This window comes from Phaenicophaeus curvirostris, chromosome 8 (assembly GCF_032191515.1).
Source record: "Phaenicophaeus curvirostris isolate KB17595 chromosome 8, BPBGC_Pcur_1.0, whole genome shotgun sequence".
Lineage (NCBI taxonomy): Eukaryota > Metazoa > Chordata > Aves > Cuculiformes > Cuculidae > Phaenicophaeus > Phaenicophaeus curvirostris.
In genome coordinates this window covers 15,037,199-15,057,102 of record NC_091399.1, presented here as the reverse complement: position 1 = coordinate 15,057,102, position 19,904 = coordinate 15,037,199, and the positions used below count along the sequence as shown (strand labels likewise).

General features: G+C 36.9%; 1 protein-coding gene across 10 annotated transcripts in view; it reads left to right on the top strand.

Annotated features, from left to right (window-relative positions):
* Positions 1-19,268, top strand: part of NTNG1 (netrin G1) — a 159,381-nt gene extending 140,113 nt beyond the window's left edge. For all 10 annotated transcript variants that reach the window (XM_069862570.1, XM_069862571.1, XM_069862579.1 and 7 more), the window contains one exon: positions 18,944-19,268. In XM_069862570.1, the coding sequence (XP_069718671.1) occupies positions 18,944-19,161 (218 nt within the window). In that variant the 3' untranslated portion in view covers positions 19,162-19,268. The remainder of the gene's footprint in view (positions 1-18,943) is intronic.
* The last annotated feature ends 636 nt before the right edge of the window (positions 19,269-19,904 follow it).

The following is a 19,904-nucleotide window of genomic DNA, read 5'->3' as shown; positions in this document are numbered from 1 at the left end:
CTGAGTAGGCGGATAATTAAGGAAACTTCCTAAAAACTTTTTTGTAAAAAAAAAAAATAGTAATTCTATACTCTTCCAAGAATAATTAAAAACTCACTAACATACAGGAAAACAAACAACTCTGAGATTCTCTTGTACTGAAGCAGAATCATAACTTGCTCTCTGTAACAGAAAAGCTGGGATTCTGCATGCAGAGCCATCAACAGTGGTGATGGACGTGAGCAGAAACCATTTCAAAAAAGCCTGATTTTGAAAGAATGAATACAAGTTCTAGGGTCTTCAGTAGTTTGGGTGTTGTATCATGGAAGAGTTCTGAACAACTGAGTATTAGGAACTTCATGAAAAGTTAACCAAGTAGCATTATTTGTTTTCCTTAGTCAGATGATTTAAAAATGGTTAATATTTGATAGCACATGATAAATATTTTAATATAGTATATTGCAGTCAGTTAGGAATAGATCAAAAAGATACAAAGTAAGCTCCACTAGATAAACTTTTATTAGCTACATGAAATAGAACATAAAGCTTGATAGCAATTACTATTTAATCTATTCACATTTGGAAATGCATTGAAGGGGAAATTTATAACTCAGTTAGTTGTTATGAATTATTAAGTGTTCATTTGAACAGTGATGAGCAGGACTGCTTTTCCTCTGAAAAAAATCTGTCATGCTTTCCTTTTAAGCCTGATCAGTGGCCATAATTTCTATGTAATTTGCCTGCTCACTGCCTTTTTATGAGGACAGAAATAAAGAGATCAGTAGGACCACAGACATGCCTAGATGGGATGTTTTTATGAAGGGCCCTTAGTAGGATCATTTAGGAGTAAGTAAAATAATCTCCATCCTACTTAACTGCAGATAAAACTACTGACCTAAGGCAATTAAAGATAGTCGGCGCTTCCTATCTTGATGTTGATACAACGGATGGCATTGCTGATACCAGCACATGCTGATTTTTTTAGACTTCAGGAGTTATTTGTTTTAACTTCATTTACACAAGTGCAAATCCAACTCATCCAAGAGATATTTTGTTCACAATGATGGTAATAAACCAAAATTTAGTTAAGAAGCAGCTAATAGGTTTTAACTTGCAAGGTGCCGACTGCCTCCCTCAATAGAAGCTAAGTACCCCAGTGCTATTGAAAGTTAAAAAAATACCTTTTAATATTATGTATTAATAAACGGATGGCATGGAAGTAGGTATACAAAGATTTGATCTACCTGTAAATTTAAACTTTAAAATTATATTAACTTCCATCTTTAATGGATTTGAGAGTTATTCGAGGTACAGGGACACACCTGATGTTAAGGTGTGTTTCTGCCCTGAATTTGAACATACTGAAAGGCTGTAGTCCTAAAGTAAAGAGCATTCCTAACTTCATGTTTGTATACTTCAGTATTGTATACTAGTATCTAACAGCTGGTGAACTGAAGGCTTTTTAATTGCATACTACTAGTATTTGATGTACTGATTGACAATATTTGAGTAATCTATAGTGGTGAGGAAAAAAAATGTCATCAGACAAGTTTTTTTTCCCTTTCTTAAAAAATTCTGAGCTATTCTTACGGTCTCTTTCCTAAACGGTAAAAGACAGGTATCTGAAAGGGTGACATTACTCTCGAATGCTAAATTTCATCTACCGTTTTATTGTGCTGTCACCCAGCACTTTAGAAATTCTTCTGAAAGTCTTTATAGCCACAATACTTCTGTAATATGAGCAAACTTTATTACATTACTCTACACTCACTTTTTTAGCACAATTCTGTATATGTAAGTCCTGACAGTTCTTACAGGACTGAGTAGTAGTTCCTGACATGTATTTCTACCCTGTTTTCTATTATTTAGTCCATGATTATTCCATGGAAAAAAAAGCAAACCACCCACAAAACCCCCTCTCATTGGTTTCTTTGAAAAACACCACTGAGGGATCTTGTGAAATACTTTCTAGAGATTCAAATACATTATCAACTCGATCATTTGCATCCATGTGCTTACTGATTCCTTAAGAAGGTCATTTACAAGGTTTGTACACCATTTCTCTCTACAAAAAAGTTCACTCTTCCATGCTTATCATGCTCATGCATCTATCTGCTAGTTCTATTCTTCATAAAAATCTCCATAAAATTGCTTGCTGCAGAAGTTTTACCTGGTAGTCTTTATTTCCTCTCAATTTCCTTAGAGTTCTTTATAAAAATCACATCTGCCATAGTCCCTTCTTATAGTTGATCAAGACTGTCCTGGTAATTAAATTAGTAAAATCAAAAGTAGCAGGCAGAAACTTGTTTCTGCATTTTTTTTTCAAAATTCTTGGAGTAATATTATTTGTTTCTGGTGATCTGATGCAATAGACGATCTTCCATTTTTTAAGAATGGTTTGTATAAACTTTACGACACACCTCCAGAGCACGCCCTCATCAACATAGGCAGGAGTCTGATAAGCTTCTGAAGCTCTTCATAGAATCATAGAATCACCAGGTTGGAAAAGACCTCTTGGATCATCGAGTCCAACCACTCCTATCTGCCAGTAAACCATGTCCCTGAGCAACTCATCTACCTGTCTATTAAATACCTCCAGGGACGGTGACTCAACCACCTCCCTGGGCAGCCTGTTCCAGTGCCCAATGACCCTTTCTGTGAAAAATTTTTTTCCTAATGTCCAGCCTAAATCTCCCCTGGCGGAGCTTGAGGCCATTCCCTCTTGTCCTGTCCCCTGTCACTTGGGAGAAGAGGCCAGCACCCTCCTCTCTACAACCTCCTTTCAGGTAGTTGTAGAGAGCAATGAGGTCTCCCCTCAGCCTCCTCTTCTCAAGACTGAACAATCCCAGTTCCCTCAGCCCCTCCTCGTAAGACCTGTTCTCCAGCCCCTTCACCAGCTTCATCACTCTTCTCTGGACTCGCTCCAGAGCCTCAACATCCTTCTTGTAGTGAGGGGCCCAGAACTGAACACAGGATTCAAGGAGTGGTCTCACCAGCGCTGAGCACAGGGGCAGAATAACCTCCCTGGACCTGCTGGTCACGCTGTTTCTGATACAAGCCAAGATGCCATTGGCCTTCTCAGCCACCTGGGCCACTGCTGGCTCATGTTCGGCTGGCTATCAGTCAACAGCCCCAGGTCCTTCTCCTCCTCTTCCATAGTCAATACTTTGTAGATTTTCCCCTTCCTTACCTTACACACTACTCATTTGCGTTGAGACTTCCTAGAAAGTTTCTGCTTCTGATGTGTTTAAAAAAGAAATTAATTATTCAGTTTTATGACTTTAGTACATTGGTCAATCATTTCTGGCTTTCCTTGGTACTTGGTGTGTTCTTATAGCTAAATGCTGGGAGTCTGTATGTACTTTTTTTTCTGTAATTTCATCATAATTTCAACTTTTTTTTTAACTGCTTGTATTTCTTAAAGTTTTTTTTTACTTTGCTGCTAACAATGCACTTTCTATAAAAATGCTTTTAAATAGTGGTCTTTTTTTTGATACTCACTTTACTCTGCATCGCTAATATGACCTGCTGACCAAATAATCTGCACGCATTCTGCCCCTTTAGCTTCTCCTTGCATTTCTTTATAATAAGTGCTTGCATTACCATCTCCTTTTCCACTAGATTCATACCCCTGAGACATGCACTAACTTCTCCAGTAACTTCAAATTCATCTTCAAGTTAAGCGTGCAAGTAAATATTCTGACAAGAACATGGGTATGATAAAATCAGGAGCAAAAGTTTGATCTTATGGATGTCAGTCCAGCTTTTTGTCAGGTCTTTGATTACTAACCTGAACCACACAGATTGTGGTCAAGCTATTCATGTTCGTGTGGATACAGGTTACAGGATTCAGCCAGTGTATATTTAGAGGGAATTGATAGCCCATCCAAAAGTACCATGATGTTCTGTATAATATCAGTGGTGTTGTTCTTTCAATTTCTTTCATCCCTGCACAATTCTGAGATATGATTTTGTTGATTATGACCTGTTCTCTCACATTGGACTATGGTCAATGGCAAAATCATTAAGAGAGACTTTTAATGGAAGCCAAGTCAAGCCCATTTTAATTATCTTGGCTTCTAAAGGGAATAATTAAATTGTCAATAAAACTTCTACCTATAATCATCAGGTGAGAAGAGAAAATGTGACAGTGCTGGAAGTTTAAGGATTTTACAAAGAAGGGGAAAAAGAGTTTGATTATTATTCAGTTGTTGTTAATTAATGTGGATAGAAGATTACTCATAACTGAAACAAAATTGAAATAATTATATTAAAGAGTCTGTGTTCATTAACATCACTGATTTCAATATACAGCTGGGGTCCACAATTATTAAATCATTATGCACAAAAACATTTTGGATAGTTCATAATTACAGCTTGTACAAGTACTTCTTTATATGCTATTTTCTTCTTTCCAATGTCTATCTGTCTTTTGTTCAGATGGAAGTGGTGGAAAATCATGTAATAACAATGCCACTGGCTGAATCTAGAGACAATATTTTGATTTGTACTTCTGTTTGCTGATCAATTTACCCACTATGTACCAATTCTATAGACTGACTGGAGTAACTTTCCAAATTTTTCACACTGTACAGACATTTGTGAAACTCTGTGTGTTTTCCAGATGTACAAAACATAAAGCATAACAGCTTATGGAGCCAGCAGCTGAGCTGTATACTGAGCATCTCTAAACAGCCAAACAAAAGCACCTTTATCTTTCTAAAACACCTCTGTTCTAGCCCCTGTTCTTACTGTATTTCTTTCTTAAATTTGAAGACTTTTCCACCAGAGCCAAGAATCTGGTTTTTCAGACCCTGCTAGGGTATAAGGAGCTCAGCCATAATCTCTTTGAGGAAGGAATTCTCCCTCGAGTAGATATGTAGGTTAGCCTTAAGAAATAGTACCAAGCAGCTATAGGTCAGGAATGCACAACAGTTACAAGCAAAAGAACTACCAGCTTTGTTACTTATATACACTAACCAGTCCCTCATATACACTGACAGGTGCAGAAAGAACTAACGCCTCCAATACCCTCAGTATAGAAATAGCTGTCCATGGGAGACAATTCCACTGGGTGTTCTGTTAACGAGATGTTACATCACTGAGCTCTGAATGTTATACATACTTTAAATGGGAAATGAGCTTCCCTTTTAAGCCAGAAGATCCTTGAAATAGGACTCTTACTTTGAAGAGTTTAGAATTTCATTTCCAAGGAGACTAAAGAGAGTTTTTCCACATGTAGTTCTTTCTTTAAAGAGCTGAAGCTGCATTTTGATAGTGAGGCAGTAAGCACTGACTAGCATCCAATGAGAACAAGCTACTCTCATAAGGTTCAAAAACCTGGCTTACTTCCTACTGATTTCAAGAACAGGAGAGTCCACAATGAGATTCAAACTGAGGCTGTTAGTGCAAGGAAATTCATGTTGAGGGCAAACATAGCATCCTTAAATCAGCCCCATTATGTTGATATTATGCAGCAAAGTGCAGCTCTCTGCAAAGAGGTATCGCTTCTCAGAAAAAGCATCGTATTCTTCATATCTTTACAGACATATTACTATAGTGTATTAAAACACAAATGTCTCAAAAATTAAGCCAGATGTCTTGAAATGCTTCAAATTATATATGCACGTATGCAATTTGGTACACAACTAGGGAGAAAACATGAAAGGCAGCATATACACAGCATAATTTCTAAAAAAGCTTGAAAATTTGGGTCAAGATTTACACCACCTATCAAAATGAAGCCATATACTGCTGTAATTTTTCTGCAACGACCCGAGTGCTTTGCTAGTTCATGCAAAACCATTACCAATTTAAAACACACTGAAAAGATGCTTAGAGAAGTGTACTCCAGTTCTATCTTTTTTATTCAGTGGCAACATGACAACTTAGTGATAATGCTGCAGCCCACACTGCTCTGAACCATTAGAAGACCTTGACTGTTTTGCAAATACAAAACACTGAGCCAGCCTAGATATGTTGAATACTTTCCTCACCTCTTACCATCTATCCTAGCTTTGGCCCAAACCTCTCTGTTCCAGTTCCAACCACTTTCCTTTAGCACTTCTCTTTCTCTTTTAGCCTAATAGCTACTCATTCTGTAGTTTTCTTGCAGGCTTCAGAAAACCATCATCCCACTCAGCTATGCTACTTAAGAAATGCTGTCTCACAATGGCAGCATAAAACCTTTGCATTTCACACTCCTCTCATGGTTTCACTTCACTGGGCTTGTGTTTCAAACCTGAGCAGGAACCACAGTGCACCCTCTGTTGCCCAAGAGAGCACATCTGTGCAGAGCTTGGTCTTGTGCTTGGCTAGCTGATCTTGCCTCATGGCTACATGAAGGAGGAGGAGGCTGGGTATTTAGCCCCAGTGTCTGACCCCTCACCAGGGTATACAGGCATAGGCTAGTCCTACAAAAAATCACCGCACTGGCAAGTACAGCCTTTCCTCATCCTTAAATATCACTTGCATCCATCAGCCAGCACTCTACACAGCCATATAGCGAACACCAGCTCCAGCCATAGGAGACAATATAAAGGAACGCACACCGTTCTGGAGGAGTTGCAATCAGACAAGTCTGGAAGAGAAGGACAAGCATGGCAAAGGGTTTGGGGGAGTTCATGTTATGTAAGGTAGGGGTGTGCAAGGAGAAATGGCTGGGGGCAGAGGACAGGAATGGATCCAAAGAGATAAACTTATCAGGAAATACAGATTCATCATCTAAATTCTATTTGGCAGAAATCTATTTATGTTTTCTCCGAGAGTTCTACAAATAAATATAGTCAAGACTATATATTTCAAAGAAATCTGCGACATCCTAGAAGTGCATTTCATAAAAAAAAAAAAAAATTAGCGTTTCTTGTGTGACCCTTCTCTCAACCAAAAGTGAGTATATGAGTTTGTAACAGCTTCGCTTGAGCATGAGAAAATGACCAAGGTCTTGCCTTTTCAGTCTCAAATGGGAGTGAAAGACTTATCGAGTAATACAATTATTTCTTTTCATCATGAAGTTTAAGGGTATTGATAAAATATATCTTTAAAAATATATAATACACCGATTATAGAGAAATTTATTTTACCTGTGTCTAGGCTGATGTAGATATCTTTGTTATTTATCAACTCTGGCATAACCTGACAATAAAAACATTAGAGAAGCTAATTTTAAATAAAATAAAGCAAGCACTTTGAATTGAAATCATATTTTGCTGTTATCTATTCCTTGAGGATCTCAGGTTATTTCAGTCTTCACTAGTAATTAAGTTCTAACACCTTTGTATATGAAGACTGATAAATAGAAATATAAGGATGTTAATCAGTGTGTCAAAAGTAATGCAAGAACCATATAAAGCACAGAGGGAAACAATTCTTACTCATGAGAGGCTTTTAACTCTGAACTTTTTAGTATTCTGAATTAACATTTTGTCTTAGTAAGCACTGTTAACCTCCAAGTTTAGAGGCTTTAAGTTCATACGCATGTAGAAAGACCTTTCTAGGCATTAACCCCGACAAACACATGTTGAGTGCTCTCTTTCTAAGTCTAAGCCAGATCTATTGTTATTGAGGTGTTTTCTGCATTATAGCAAAACTGTGAAGTTGATTAAATGAGATTAGTGCAATCCTGTCACTATCACAATAACTTACAAGTAGTAACCTGCATAGTAATGTTGTGAAAAATATATAGATTGCCTGTATGCAACAGGTAATATTGAATTATATGAAAAGATCGCTTTTGATAAGACAAATAAATAATAAGAGCCTTTGAAATTTTGACAGGACAATATAATTAGATAAACAAAGACAGTAATTTTGTGTTTTGGTGTGAGCATCTTTTCAACATTTTTGCTGAATGATGTGATATTGCAAGGCAATTTTAAAAGTGTTTTCAGCTAAAACACTGGCTAAGTCTATTCACATTGGTTACACCTGCCTAGCACAATGCAGAAAATCTAGTGTGCTAGAGAGGATTGTATTGGAAAGGAAAACATCTTTTATCTGTTTTCCCAACTAATGGCTGCTCTGTCATGAAATTAAATGCTTAGTGATTCCTAGAGCAAGTCTGTGTGTAGCAAGAAATATTGTTGATGAAAACTACCATGAGGCAGCTAATAGGTTTAATTATTTGATACATTAATTTATTAGTTCTCAGTTTTGCCAAATGATATATATAGATTTAAGAATCTGCCTGTTGAATGCCATTTTCAATTTTACCTTAATAATTAAAAATAGACAACAACAGATAATTTTTTTGAAAGCTACGATAAAGCAGAGAGGATAAACACTGTTAACAAATCTTTGCCATGTTCCTGACATATGAATTTGAAGCTGCTTGAGTTCTGACTGGTCAGATCAGAAGGTGGTACATACATGACTCCAGTATTTCTAACTGTCAGAATATTTAAACATCATTCATTTGCATATGACATTTAAGTGGACAAGGTTGCATATTACTTTTTTAAATGCCATAGTTTATAAGCCTTTTTCTAGCTGAGATTCTCCAGATTCCCTTGCAAACAGTAGTCAACTCTGCTGTTGCATTTATCTAATAAACTAGCAAATCTAGTAAATAGAACTGGAATTCACAGGACCTGCAATTGTTCCCTTCTTTTGTTAGCATAGATAAATCATTTGACTTTCCTTGGCATCAGCTTCTCCATTGTTTCCTGCCAATAATGGCTCTTACTCTGAAGAGCTTTGAGAGGCCTACAAAAGGCAGCAGTTTTATCCCCATTCTAGAGGCAGCACAACAAAAAGCACTCTGAAGCGTTTCATCCACATTCAAAACAATAAGTCAATGTAGGTTCAGCAAGAATGCCTCCTAATTCCCAGCATTGTTGCTTTAACAAAATAATATCCTTCACATTTCATATGTATTATACGAACTATGTAAATGTTTTACCTTTACTTTTGCATTATAACTAATGTTCAAACAAACTCTGAATGTTCATCTCCCGAGAGATTATAGACCATTTACTTTGCACATTGGTATTTTGTTTTGTGGTAGTAAAGTATTATCCTGGTGTTATTAAATCTCTCTGTTTTGACAAATGCACACAAGAGGAATGTACAGTGACATAAATATAGACTTGACTTTACCTTTACTTATTATAACATAGCTGTTTACACAGAAGTTAGACTCCTTATTCTTTAGTTACATACCCGCTCCACCTTAATATATTTGATATTTATGATATTGTAATTAAAGATTGCTGATGGTTCCATCACAAGCAAATTTTATGTAGAGTAGAAATTGATCATAACATATATTTGTGGCTGATTTTATTGCTAATTTTTAAAAATGCCCTATGCAATTGGCTTTGAGACAAAGTAGTGAGAAGAAAGTTTGCAATGTTCAAATTTTAAATCACAAATAACTTTAGAACAGCAGTGTTCAAAATTTAACTTGACATTAATATAACATTGTCCGTGTAGAAAATAAATACAACTAAATCTGCTTTAAAAACACATTCATTACAATGTAAAATTACTGTTATGAATTCAAACAATTTTTCTAGACAATGTTTGTTTTACACAGAAAGTATTGTAAAATAAAATTTGAAGAACCAACCTTACTCCATCTGTGACACTAAACTGATGATTACAAATTTAACTTTTTCTTAATGCCAAAACCAGGACATATGTTATCAAGATACAACAGCTAGATCACTTTCGGCAATAAAAACCTTAAATAACTCATTAGTGTGTTCTTCTTTATCAAACACATCATGAGCACTTTTGCTGAAATTTCCAGAGTACACAGACATGCACAAATGTATTGGGGAGAAAAAAATAAAAAAATTATAGGAGAAAACAATTTTAATACTGTCATTAAATAACAAGATTACAATTTAATCTTAAAGTTCTCTTTCAGTAGCTCTCTTTGAAATCATTTTAAATCTTGTCTACAAAGAACCTCAGGATCTAGGGCCATGCAGAATGGAATGAGGAATACCAATATATCCAATATTTGTCCTCAGATTAGTACTATTGCAGAATTAATGCCATTGTTAATAGAAACCATTAAAACATTCTCTCATTTTCTCTCTCTCTTTCCCTAAAATTTAGGAAAGTAATTATTAGAATAATTCTAATCTCCTAAATCATTAGGAATTATTTTCAGTTGTGATTATCTTCTCTGGTTTTGCTGCCAAATAAATTAATAAGTGTGGGGGACGATTTAATGGGGTTTGACAGTCTTCAAGGCAGCATTCATCAGGACAACAGCAGGAATAGAAATTTTTGTCTTTGTAAAGAGAGAAATTATTTGCGTCCTTTTGTATCAAAAACATTATTGTAAGTCAAACACCCTAGCAGCTAAGTATGCTGCAACAGTCACCCTTCTGTATAATTCATAATCATTTATTTCAGTTGCTGATCTTTGCTTGCTCCTGCTTTGGTTTGCTCTCCAGGCTTTCTTCTGCCTTTTTGTGCTCTGTAAAAGCTACACGTGTTGCATCTCTGTTTGATAATTCTTGAAAGCTTGTAAGAAAATACTGTTGTCATGCATGAAGCGCAAAATGCTGCTGTTCAGGGAAAACCGTCCTGATAGCTTTTTGGCTAGGACTGACCAGAGGTGCCACTGCTAAGGAGAAATGGCAGTTATTGGTTCCACAAGGAGAGAGCAAGCCAGGACCAGGAGGGGACTGGTGGAGAGGACATGGGGATAGGGGTGTCGCAGGGCAAGGAATGACCTGGCACAGGGTCAGGTGAGCAGAGCAGCCCTGGTGGCAGTGGCAGGGTCAGTGACAGCCTGCAGAGTGCCAAACAAGCCTCAAGGGGTGAGACAAGGCTGGGGTCACACCAGGAGGTCAGATGTCAAGGCCACGAGTGGCCCAAGCCCACTAGATCGCTTGGGCAAGGACCAGGGCAAGCACCTGAGTTTGAACACACTCCCAGGCTGGTGGGCAGAGTGTGCTTGAGTGGAGACCTCCAAGGAGGCTTTTCAAAGCTCGTGCTTACAGCTTAGGGGTTTCCACAAGAGCTGTGTCCAGTGTTTGTTCCACAGCAGCCCTGGATCAGAGCAGATGTTGGATCAGAGCAGATGTTGAAGGCAGACAGGGTAGCCACGCGCTGAGGGTGAGGGCCTGCAGGCTCCCCACAGCAGCCAGAAACTGCCAGCAGACCCAGTGCTGCAACAGCTGCCTGAACAGGCTTCCCTCTGGCAGGACTCCTGCTATCACTCCCACGTGCCTGAATTTCTCATAGTTCTTAGACATATCTGCCAGCCCCATGTAAATGTCTGAAACACCCTCTGGCACCTTTAATGGCAGCAGCTGCTTGTATTTAGGGAACCAAATCCCACCCTCCAAGGACCTTTTGACGACCACTTCATCTAATGTGTCTCATTTTTTGTGCTTAGCCAGTTTTTATTGATAGTGGTTACACCCAAACCCTGACCTTGCTCTTGGCACTAGAGAAAAAAAAAAAAGGAAAAAAAAAAAACCTGCAGTTTCAATTGCTTCTCTTCCAAGTTAAGGAAAGAGGAGACAGATCATGTAAGAATGTTCATTTATCTCCAGGAAGATAGAAATAATGGCCCTGCAGCTTACAGCTTTGTAAGTGCAATATGAATGATAGAGGTGTGTAGTCCCTTTTCAGCAACTAAAGCTATGAAGTAGCTTATTGCTCTCCTGAGATTATCCTAAAATATGATGAAGGTCATACCAACTCAGTGGTGCTCCTCCATAACCAATGCAATAAAAAGGATGGGGATTTTTTTTTCCCCACGGTGGGAATCATCTAATTTGGAGAAGTATAAAATTGGAACCATCAAAATCAGAAAACTGAATGGTTAATCCGTTATTTCCTGAAACTGAGAACGATTGGAAGGTTTTGTTTCAAAGGTCATTCTTACATAACTAAATCTGGATTTGTTTTCAGCCATTTTATCAAGCCATCTTGTGTTGTTTCTGCCAAAGCTACTATGGATTCTCTACCACACCAGAGTATAAATTCCAAAGTTCAGTTCTTCCCTTTGTCCTTTTGACAGATTTGATGTATTTCTTCTCATTATCCTTTATTAATCAAATCCAAGGGTTTTACATTAAGAATAGAGATGGAAAATGAGAAAGCACAGACACAACCTGTAAAATAGAGTAACTCTCTACTTTTGCTGTCCTCATGCCATCGTTAGATGTTCTATAGAGGATTTTCCATTTTCAATAGTGAAACATAGTCGACCAATCTTACCCGTATGGATGCCTAAATTGTTACCTATTTACAGGAGAGAGGAGTCACTGTCCATTCTGTGACTTTGTGCTGGGAGAACTCTGAGTAGCAGCTGCATCTGCTTGTAGAAATTCTGAAGACTTTGCCTGCAATTTGATTAGAATTGGCTTTGCTTGAAAGTGATAATTACATGTAGGCAAACAATCTAAAAGTTCTAACAGAAATTTTCAGTAAACGCAGTTCCTCCATTACCTACCTATTCATTTACTCCTTGATAACTTAATAAAATTGGTTTTATAAAAAATAAAGTGTTATTTCAGTTGTGCCTCTAATGGCATTTCTAAGACAAGTCAAGATGGACATCTCTGCCTTTAGAAACTACTCTCAATCAGTCAATGTTCATTTTTTTGTAGTGTTGGCAATATAATTAATCACAACATTGTTTCAACTTTGCACTGGAGATCTTTGTATTAATGTTTGTCGTTTTATGACCATGATTTTGACACAGTAAAATATGCTTTAGGCTTGTATGTGTCTACACTGATTTATTTTGTCTTAACTTCAGAATGTGCTTTGGTGGATAAGCAGAAACCTGTTCTCTTTTCATGCTGTCAAAGCATCTACCTCATCTTGATTTGACAGCATCATAAGATACTTTTAGTGATCCTGTTACAACAAATGCTGAATTAGTGTCTCATCAAGAAAACAAATCGTTATGTGTATCTCCTTCTAAAGAGCAATGCTATTACTCATATCAGGTGTGTCCGTGGTTTAAAACCACTGAAAAAGTCTGATCAACATTGATGTGTGTATTCATGGTAGCAAAACATTTAAAAACCATTGGGTAGCAACTGTAACTGGTAACAATAAATTAAATTCTAGTAATAATTGGGAGTAATAAGGGGGAGAAATCTAAATGATAAAACCTCCAAGTCTGTTATTAGCCACTGGTTCTTTGAATGATATAATTACAAAAATTTGAGGTTTTGTCATGTTCTGTGCAACACTCTTAAAAGCAGTAGTTAGAACCTTTTAGAAGAAGCCTGACTATTTACAAGTTTTCCTTATGCCCTATATCCTCATTTACTTAATGTGGGTAAAATCTCATGAGTCAGTGGAGCTCCACATAGAGATCTTTAACACACAGTAATTACCTATTTTGGTTTTAGGATTATTTCCAAATAATGGGAATAATTTGATGTTGCTGACTCTGGCAATGCAAAAATATTTGGTTGTGGTCACTTATGTTCTGATACAACTGGAAACAATTTTAATCCTCTGCACTTGAATGAAACCAAGTGTTTTGCATTCCACACTTCCATTAATGTCTATTGACAAATTGTGGGGCAAATACTTCTAACACTTTCAGGACTGCAGAGGTTTTCTTGTGCATGTTTGCTGTATGTATGTGTAGATGTCTGTATTCTTAAGTGTACACACAATCTTCCTCATTTTTTGCAATTCCTTTTATATTCTGTGATTGGTTTTACCATTTATTGATTAAGTGAACATATTTTAGAGAATAATGTCTGTTGGTTACAGAATCTTTATAGTATTAATAGGAACTAATTCTATATTTGACAAGAAATCGCTTGTCCATACCCTGAATTTAACTGAACTTATCTATGTAGTGAGATATAACCTCCTAATTTTTTTCCATGGCATTTCAATGTGCTGTTCACAGCCCTCTATAAATAGACAACCACTGCATATATTGAAGCTACCTGTGAACATCATTACTAAAAACATGGTTTTCAGCATGCTTGGGTTTTTTACTCACTTCTTATGCTGAGACAGAATATTCTGTTAGCATGTGTGCTAAAAAATTCCTCATAAATGAATTCAAGTAATATTCTTTACTATATAAGAAGTACCAGGAGAACCGATGCATTAGAGAAAAACAGCCAAGAGCAATTTCTGAAGCCACTAGACCTGCATGCTTTCAAAGTTATGAACAATGCATGGAATCCAAGGTCAAAAAATTTGCGTGACTTAAGTAGTGCCATTCACACAAACTACTGATGACGGGTACAGAAAATTCACTGCAGCAGAAGTAGGGTCAAAGCTTACATCAGTGCATTAGAATAGACCAAAATGTTGTGTAATTTATTGACAGCTGTCAACCCACCATCCTGTCCAGAGACTATAATACTCACGATCTGAGAAACAAAATGGAGAAAACCAAAGAGATGGTTTTAAAAAGAGAGAGGGAGAGAGAAAGCTGTAACAATGATACCACAAAAAGAGTACACTGAAGAAAAATTTCTCTTCCTTGTATTCATGTGACTGACCCACTTGAATAAGACACTTTTCTAGGCAAGTTATACAAAAACTCATTTAGCACAAAGAAAGGTACAAAATGTACATTCTCCCCTCTTCAATGGCCTTCAGGAAAGACGGGGCTAGAAGAAATTGTGCTTAAGTCCAATAGCTTATTGTTTTTCTATCTGAGCAGCAGGCAGACCAAAAGCCCTGTGCATGTGCTCTGAAGCTGCCCATACACAATCAGCAACCAGAAAGAACATAAGTCAAGAGCCTAGTGCTGTGGCCTGAGGTAGCCCTCCAGATCAGAGAGAGAACAAAACTTGCATTTGTGTTATGGTGTCTATATTCCTGCTTCAGAACTAAAATCAGCCACAGTTGTCTATCTGTTTTCTTTCAAGAAGCTGCAAAAGTACTAAAGTTGAGACTTGGACAGACTCAGAAATGTCCACGTTACTCAGATTTGAACACTTAAAGAAAAAATCAGACATTTGACAGACATCTATTCTGCTCCATTACACATCACTTACCCCTTGAACTATTTGAGCTGGTTGAAAGATGAGATGTTTTCCCTTTGTTTTCTTTTTTGTATTCCATTTACAAATGTAATAACACTGAATTACCAATCAAAAATATTTTGTGACGTGTGGCAAGGCATCTTCATCATCATTCTTAGAGGTCTTAACCTAAAAAAAACGAGGCTTCAATATTTTATTAATAATTAATTTGGGAAATAAGTTTACATTTTCATTAAAATATCATCTCCAACTAATTACTGGTGTTAGTTGGTTGGAAGGGACACGAAAGCGTGTGCCAAGAACAGGAATTTTTAAATAGCTATCCATTTTTATATGTGGCCTTTTTCTATCTCCTTTGCCTAGTGTAAAGATCCCATAATCAGACCATAGCTTAGATTATAAATTATTGAATTAGGAAAACAACATTAAATTTTTTCCTTTATTGTACTTTAAATATTTCACTTCCTGCAGTAGCACAGAGCTGAAGACAGTGCTCAGAAATATTCCACCCAAAAGGCCCGCAAAGCTCTACAGAGAAGATCAGATACCCATTTTGTTTCTTAAATGATAAATATGATGTTCTGTCTTCTAATTAATGAAGATTTACCAGCAAACCCACAGCAAATTCAGCCACACAAGTCTTAACAGTCATTTGTGATTACTTCAGAATCAGTTCTTTTACTTCCATCACTTCTCCACGTTTTATTTGTTGATCAGAACTTGTTACCTGATGCCTTTCAGATTAATTCAAATTAATTTTTCATTAATTGTTACTTTTAATGTTGAAGATTAGGTAGAGCTGGTTCAACATCTCTCAGCAGTGCAAGCAACTTTTCACTGCTTGGAGTATAAGAAGGGGCAAGGGTATGGTAGATGAGAGAAGACAGGAGTGCAGGAAAGCCCTGAATTGTCAGGCTCACTGCTCCTGCTGCTTGGGGAAATGAAAAGGCCAGGGGTCAGGAACATGCTGGGGCTCCATCAGCCCTACCTGCACCCAACAGCACCAGCTGCAGCAGCTCTCCTTGAACTTCAGCCCAAAGCAAGAGCTCTGCAAGGTCCTGGCCCTTCCTGGCCTGCTCAGCAGCTCCCAGGTCACTGCCTTCTCCAAGTAAAGCCTAGAGCCACTTCTGAAATAATATGTGCTATAACACATATGCCAGCACATATCCCTAACCTTAATAAACATAATTAGTTAATATTAAAGTTTTAAAAGTAATCCTGACCATGCTTTCAGGAAGGTAGAAATTGTATTAGAGTTGGTCAGAATAAAATAAAAACAAAGTTGGCAAAAAAAAATAGTGGGATTCTATAAAATTTTCATAATTGTTTCATTTACCTTCCAAATCAGCACGGTTGCTATTGACATGATACATATATATGTGTGTGCAAGAGAAAGAGACACAAGGACAAAACTAAGGAAAAACAAATTGTTATATTACAACATTAACAATTCAAGAACTTTCAGCTACGTAGTTGTTTTGTGAGAACCTTATAATCTACCTGGTTTTGCTATAGTGCATTTCTGTGGGCAAACTTTTAAAAGCATGCAAGAATAATGAAGAAGCTCTTGATCAATCACTTCTTTAAGCACATTTTTTTAAAACTTCATAATGAAAAATAAATGGTTTGATTTAAAAAATCAGCATCTATAACATTGTGTGCAAAACTTTGTAGACAGCAATAATTAGAGGCATTTGATAGCAGCCTGCATCAGTGTGTCAGGCAGAACAGCCAACACATCACAAAATGCCACTTCAGCCACTCATCTCCAGCAATCTGTAACTACAGATCAGAATCTGGGCTGATGGCCTCTTAAAGTAACAGGCTATTGTCGTCAGAAGTTTAAAAGTAGGAAAGCTATTGAAAAATAAAATTGGTTTACTGAATACTTGGAAAAATTTAGATAATATATTCCAGGCCAAACATGAAGTGAAATATCTCATCTGCTCTTAAAGAAGTGGTATTTAATTAACTATTGATTTCTACTCAATCATTCAAGGCAAACAATGGTCACTATAGATGGGACTAATAGTTCACCATTTCTATTCCCTGGGCTGCAGGAAGCATCCCAGCAATTAGTCCAGAACAAGCAGATTCAGTAGCTGTACCATCAGATAAAGTATTTTGATTTTGCATATTAATACATCTAAATATATACAATATGAATAATAAAGTCAGCTTTAAAGATATAAAGCCTCAGTTATAAGAGACTTAACTCACCTATTGAATACAGTTAATATTTTTCAGACTGTTATTCTTATATCTTTCTGAGTTGTTAATATAATCACATTTATTTGGTGATGATTTACTGTTCCTTGTACATATAACGTAAATACTATTTTTTGTGCTGTATGTATAGAACATAAAAAATTCAGACATATATTTGTCATCAATAATATGTGTTGCTTGTTGTACTTTAACATCACAATTCAGAAATTGGACAACATTAAATCCATACCTCTTAGCAGAAAAGTTTGATTGCTAAAAGAATAACAAAAAAAAAATTAACTGTTCTCTCTCAAATGCTTCTATGACTTTCTAACACATTGCATTTTTATTTGGCCCACTTGGATGCAGGACATTAGAAAGCAGTTGTCAGAGAGTCCTCCTAGACTGACAAGATTATTTTCCTGAAAGCAAGCCAAGACAGATAAGATTATCAGTAAGATTCCTGGTGCACAGAATTGTAAAGATTTATATCTAATTGCAGCATATCACTTGGACTGTTCGAATTTTAGTTCTGACAATATTTGAGTTGCTTTTAAAAATAAGTAAATTAATAGTTATAATACTGTACTTTTTTGTAACAATAAATAGCAATGTTTAAAGTAAAATTAGCAATGTTTAAAGTAAAATTAACAATATTTTCCCAATTCTGAATTATTTAGGGTATTACGAGGCTAGGGTATGCATAAACAGCATGTAATGTTAAGTCTGCTTCTAAACTAAATAATCTTTTCCTAATCATCAGAGGGAAAGTTTTTAGTGTTACTTTCTGCCTAGATAGTAGCTGCAAGATCTTCACTACAATTGTCACTCCTATGGAAGGCAGAGCTGCGATCTAGCCTATATTCTACTAGTGATATCATCTGGACCAAAAGACAAGATTGTCACATTTAAGTAATCCATTCCTCATACCTCTACATATTTACCCAGGGAAATACAGCGACTGATATTAAGTAATACAAAGTAAAGCTGCTGGTTTTTCAAATACGATAATATTGTGCAGCTTTAAAACTTTTGCCTGTATTATTTCCTCTTAACTCGAATCTGACTTCTGAAGTTATGTATCAGGCTAAAATATCTAAGATACTTTTAAGATTGCAGTTAGGCTAGTACCAAAGCAGCAAATCTAATTAAGAAGAAATATTCAATCTGCAACAGAAATAACATTATCTTTTATTTCCGTGTGTAGATGCTATATAATCCCATTGAACAGTGTGCTGAATTTCCTGCCTGTACTTGCTTTATCTTTTTTGGGTAATTTTTTTCAGATCATTAATACATGCAGTTCTTGACTATAAAACCCTGCCTTCTCATACAGATCTTTTTATTTCGGCTAAGCCATATTGCATTTTTAACCAGCATTCACGCTCTGTTCAAAAGCTCTGGATACATAGTCCCTTTCAAATAATAACACATCCACCCACAGATCTAGTTCAATAGTAACTATAAAAATGCAGCCACTGGCATAAGGCAGGTATTAATATTCATATTATTTCATTATTAATCATTATTCATATTAATTCATTAGTTAATATTATCATAGTCAGTGATCTGAAAGGAATGATTTTGTTCTCCCAGACTACAGCCTAACAAAAAAGAGGATAAGAGTATGTCAAATAAAATACAAAATTCAACATTTGAAGTTTTTAAAAACCACATCCCCTGTTTACATGTCTCAGGAAGAGTAGAGAGGTAGTGGTTTAATTCCAGTTTTAGTGCAGAGTTTCTCCCATAAATGAACTTATATTTATTCTGCTTTTTTTCCCCCTCCCTCCCCTGCTATCTTGCAGCAAATGTATGTGACAATGAACTACTGCATTGCCAGAATGGAGGAACGTGCATCAACAACGTGCGATGCCAGTGCCCTCCGGCTTATACTGGCATTTTATGCGAGAAGTTGAAGTGTGAAAGAGATCCAGGAGGCTGCGGCCAGAACTCCGGCCGGGGGGCAATATCACATGGGTCTCTGGTACTGCTGACTGCTCTGCTGGGACTGTGCATATGCTAGAGTCCGTATGGTTGATGGCATCACATTCAGACTGCTTCAGATTAACGTGCCACATGAAAACAAAACAAAATCCAAGCGTTTGCTACTGAAATTCAAAAAAGGAAAAATGAGAGGAAAACATCACCACATACAAACTAAGGAGGCCTAACTGAACTAAGCCATATCGATCAGTTACGGACTGGGCTCTGAGTCAAGACTGTTCACCTCTGACTTGAGTCAAGTTGGCAGCTGCCTGTTCCTTCGAATCAGTGCCAGCTGCAAAGCTCACACGGGACTGAAAGGGCTTTGGCAGCCCCCGGAATGGGAAGAGAATTTAAAAAACATTTGCTACTCCTCTGTGGTGCGCTACTGTACCTCCGCCCAGTGTGTGGACCGACCAAATAAAGGCATTCTTTGCTGTCAGTGCATTGTGGGTATAAGGAAATCTGTAAAAGCTGCCATATTGGCCTGCTTCAGTCGCCGAATCCTTTCCAACCTGTGCTTTAGTGAACGTTGCTCTGTAACCCTTGTTGGTTGAAAGATTTCTTTGTCTGATGTTAGTGATGCACATGTGTAACAGCCCCCTCAATAAAACTCGAGCCGGTCATACCCTTGTATACCTTAGCAGCACTGCATCAGTAAGATGCTGTGTTCACCTACTGTACAAGAGTGGCTATAGGACAAAAAGTGTATTTATCCTTTTGTATTCAAATGAAGTTATTTTTCTTGAAATAATGTACAATGTAGATTTTTTGTATTATTGC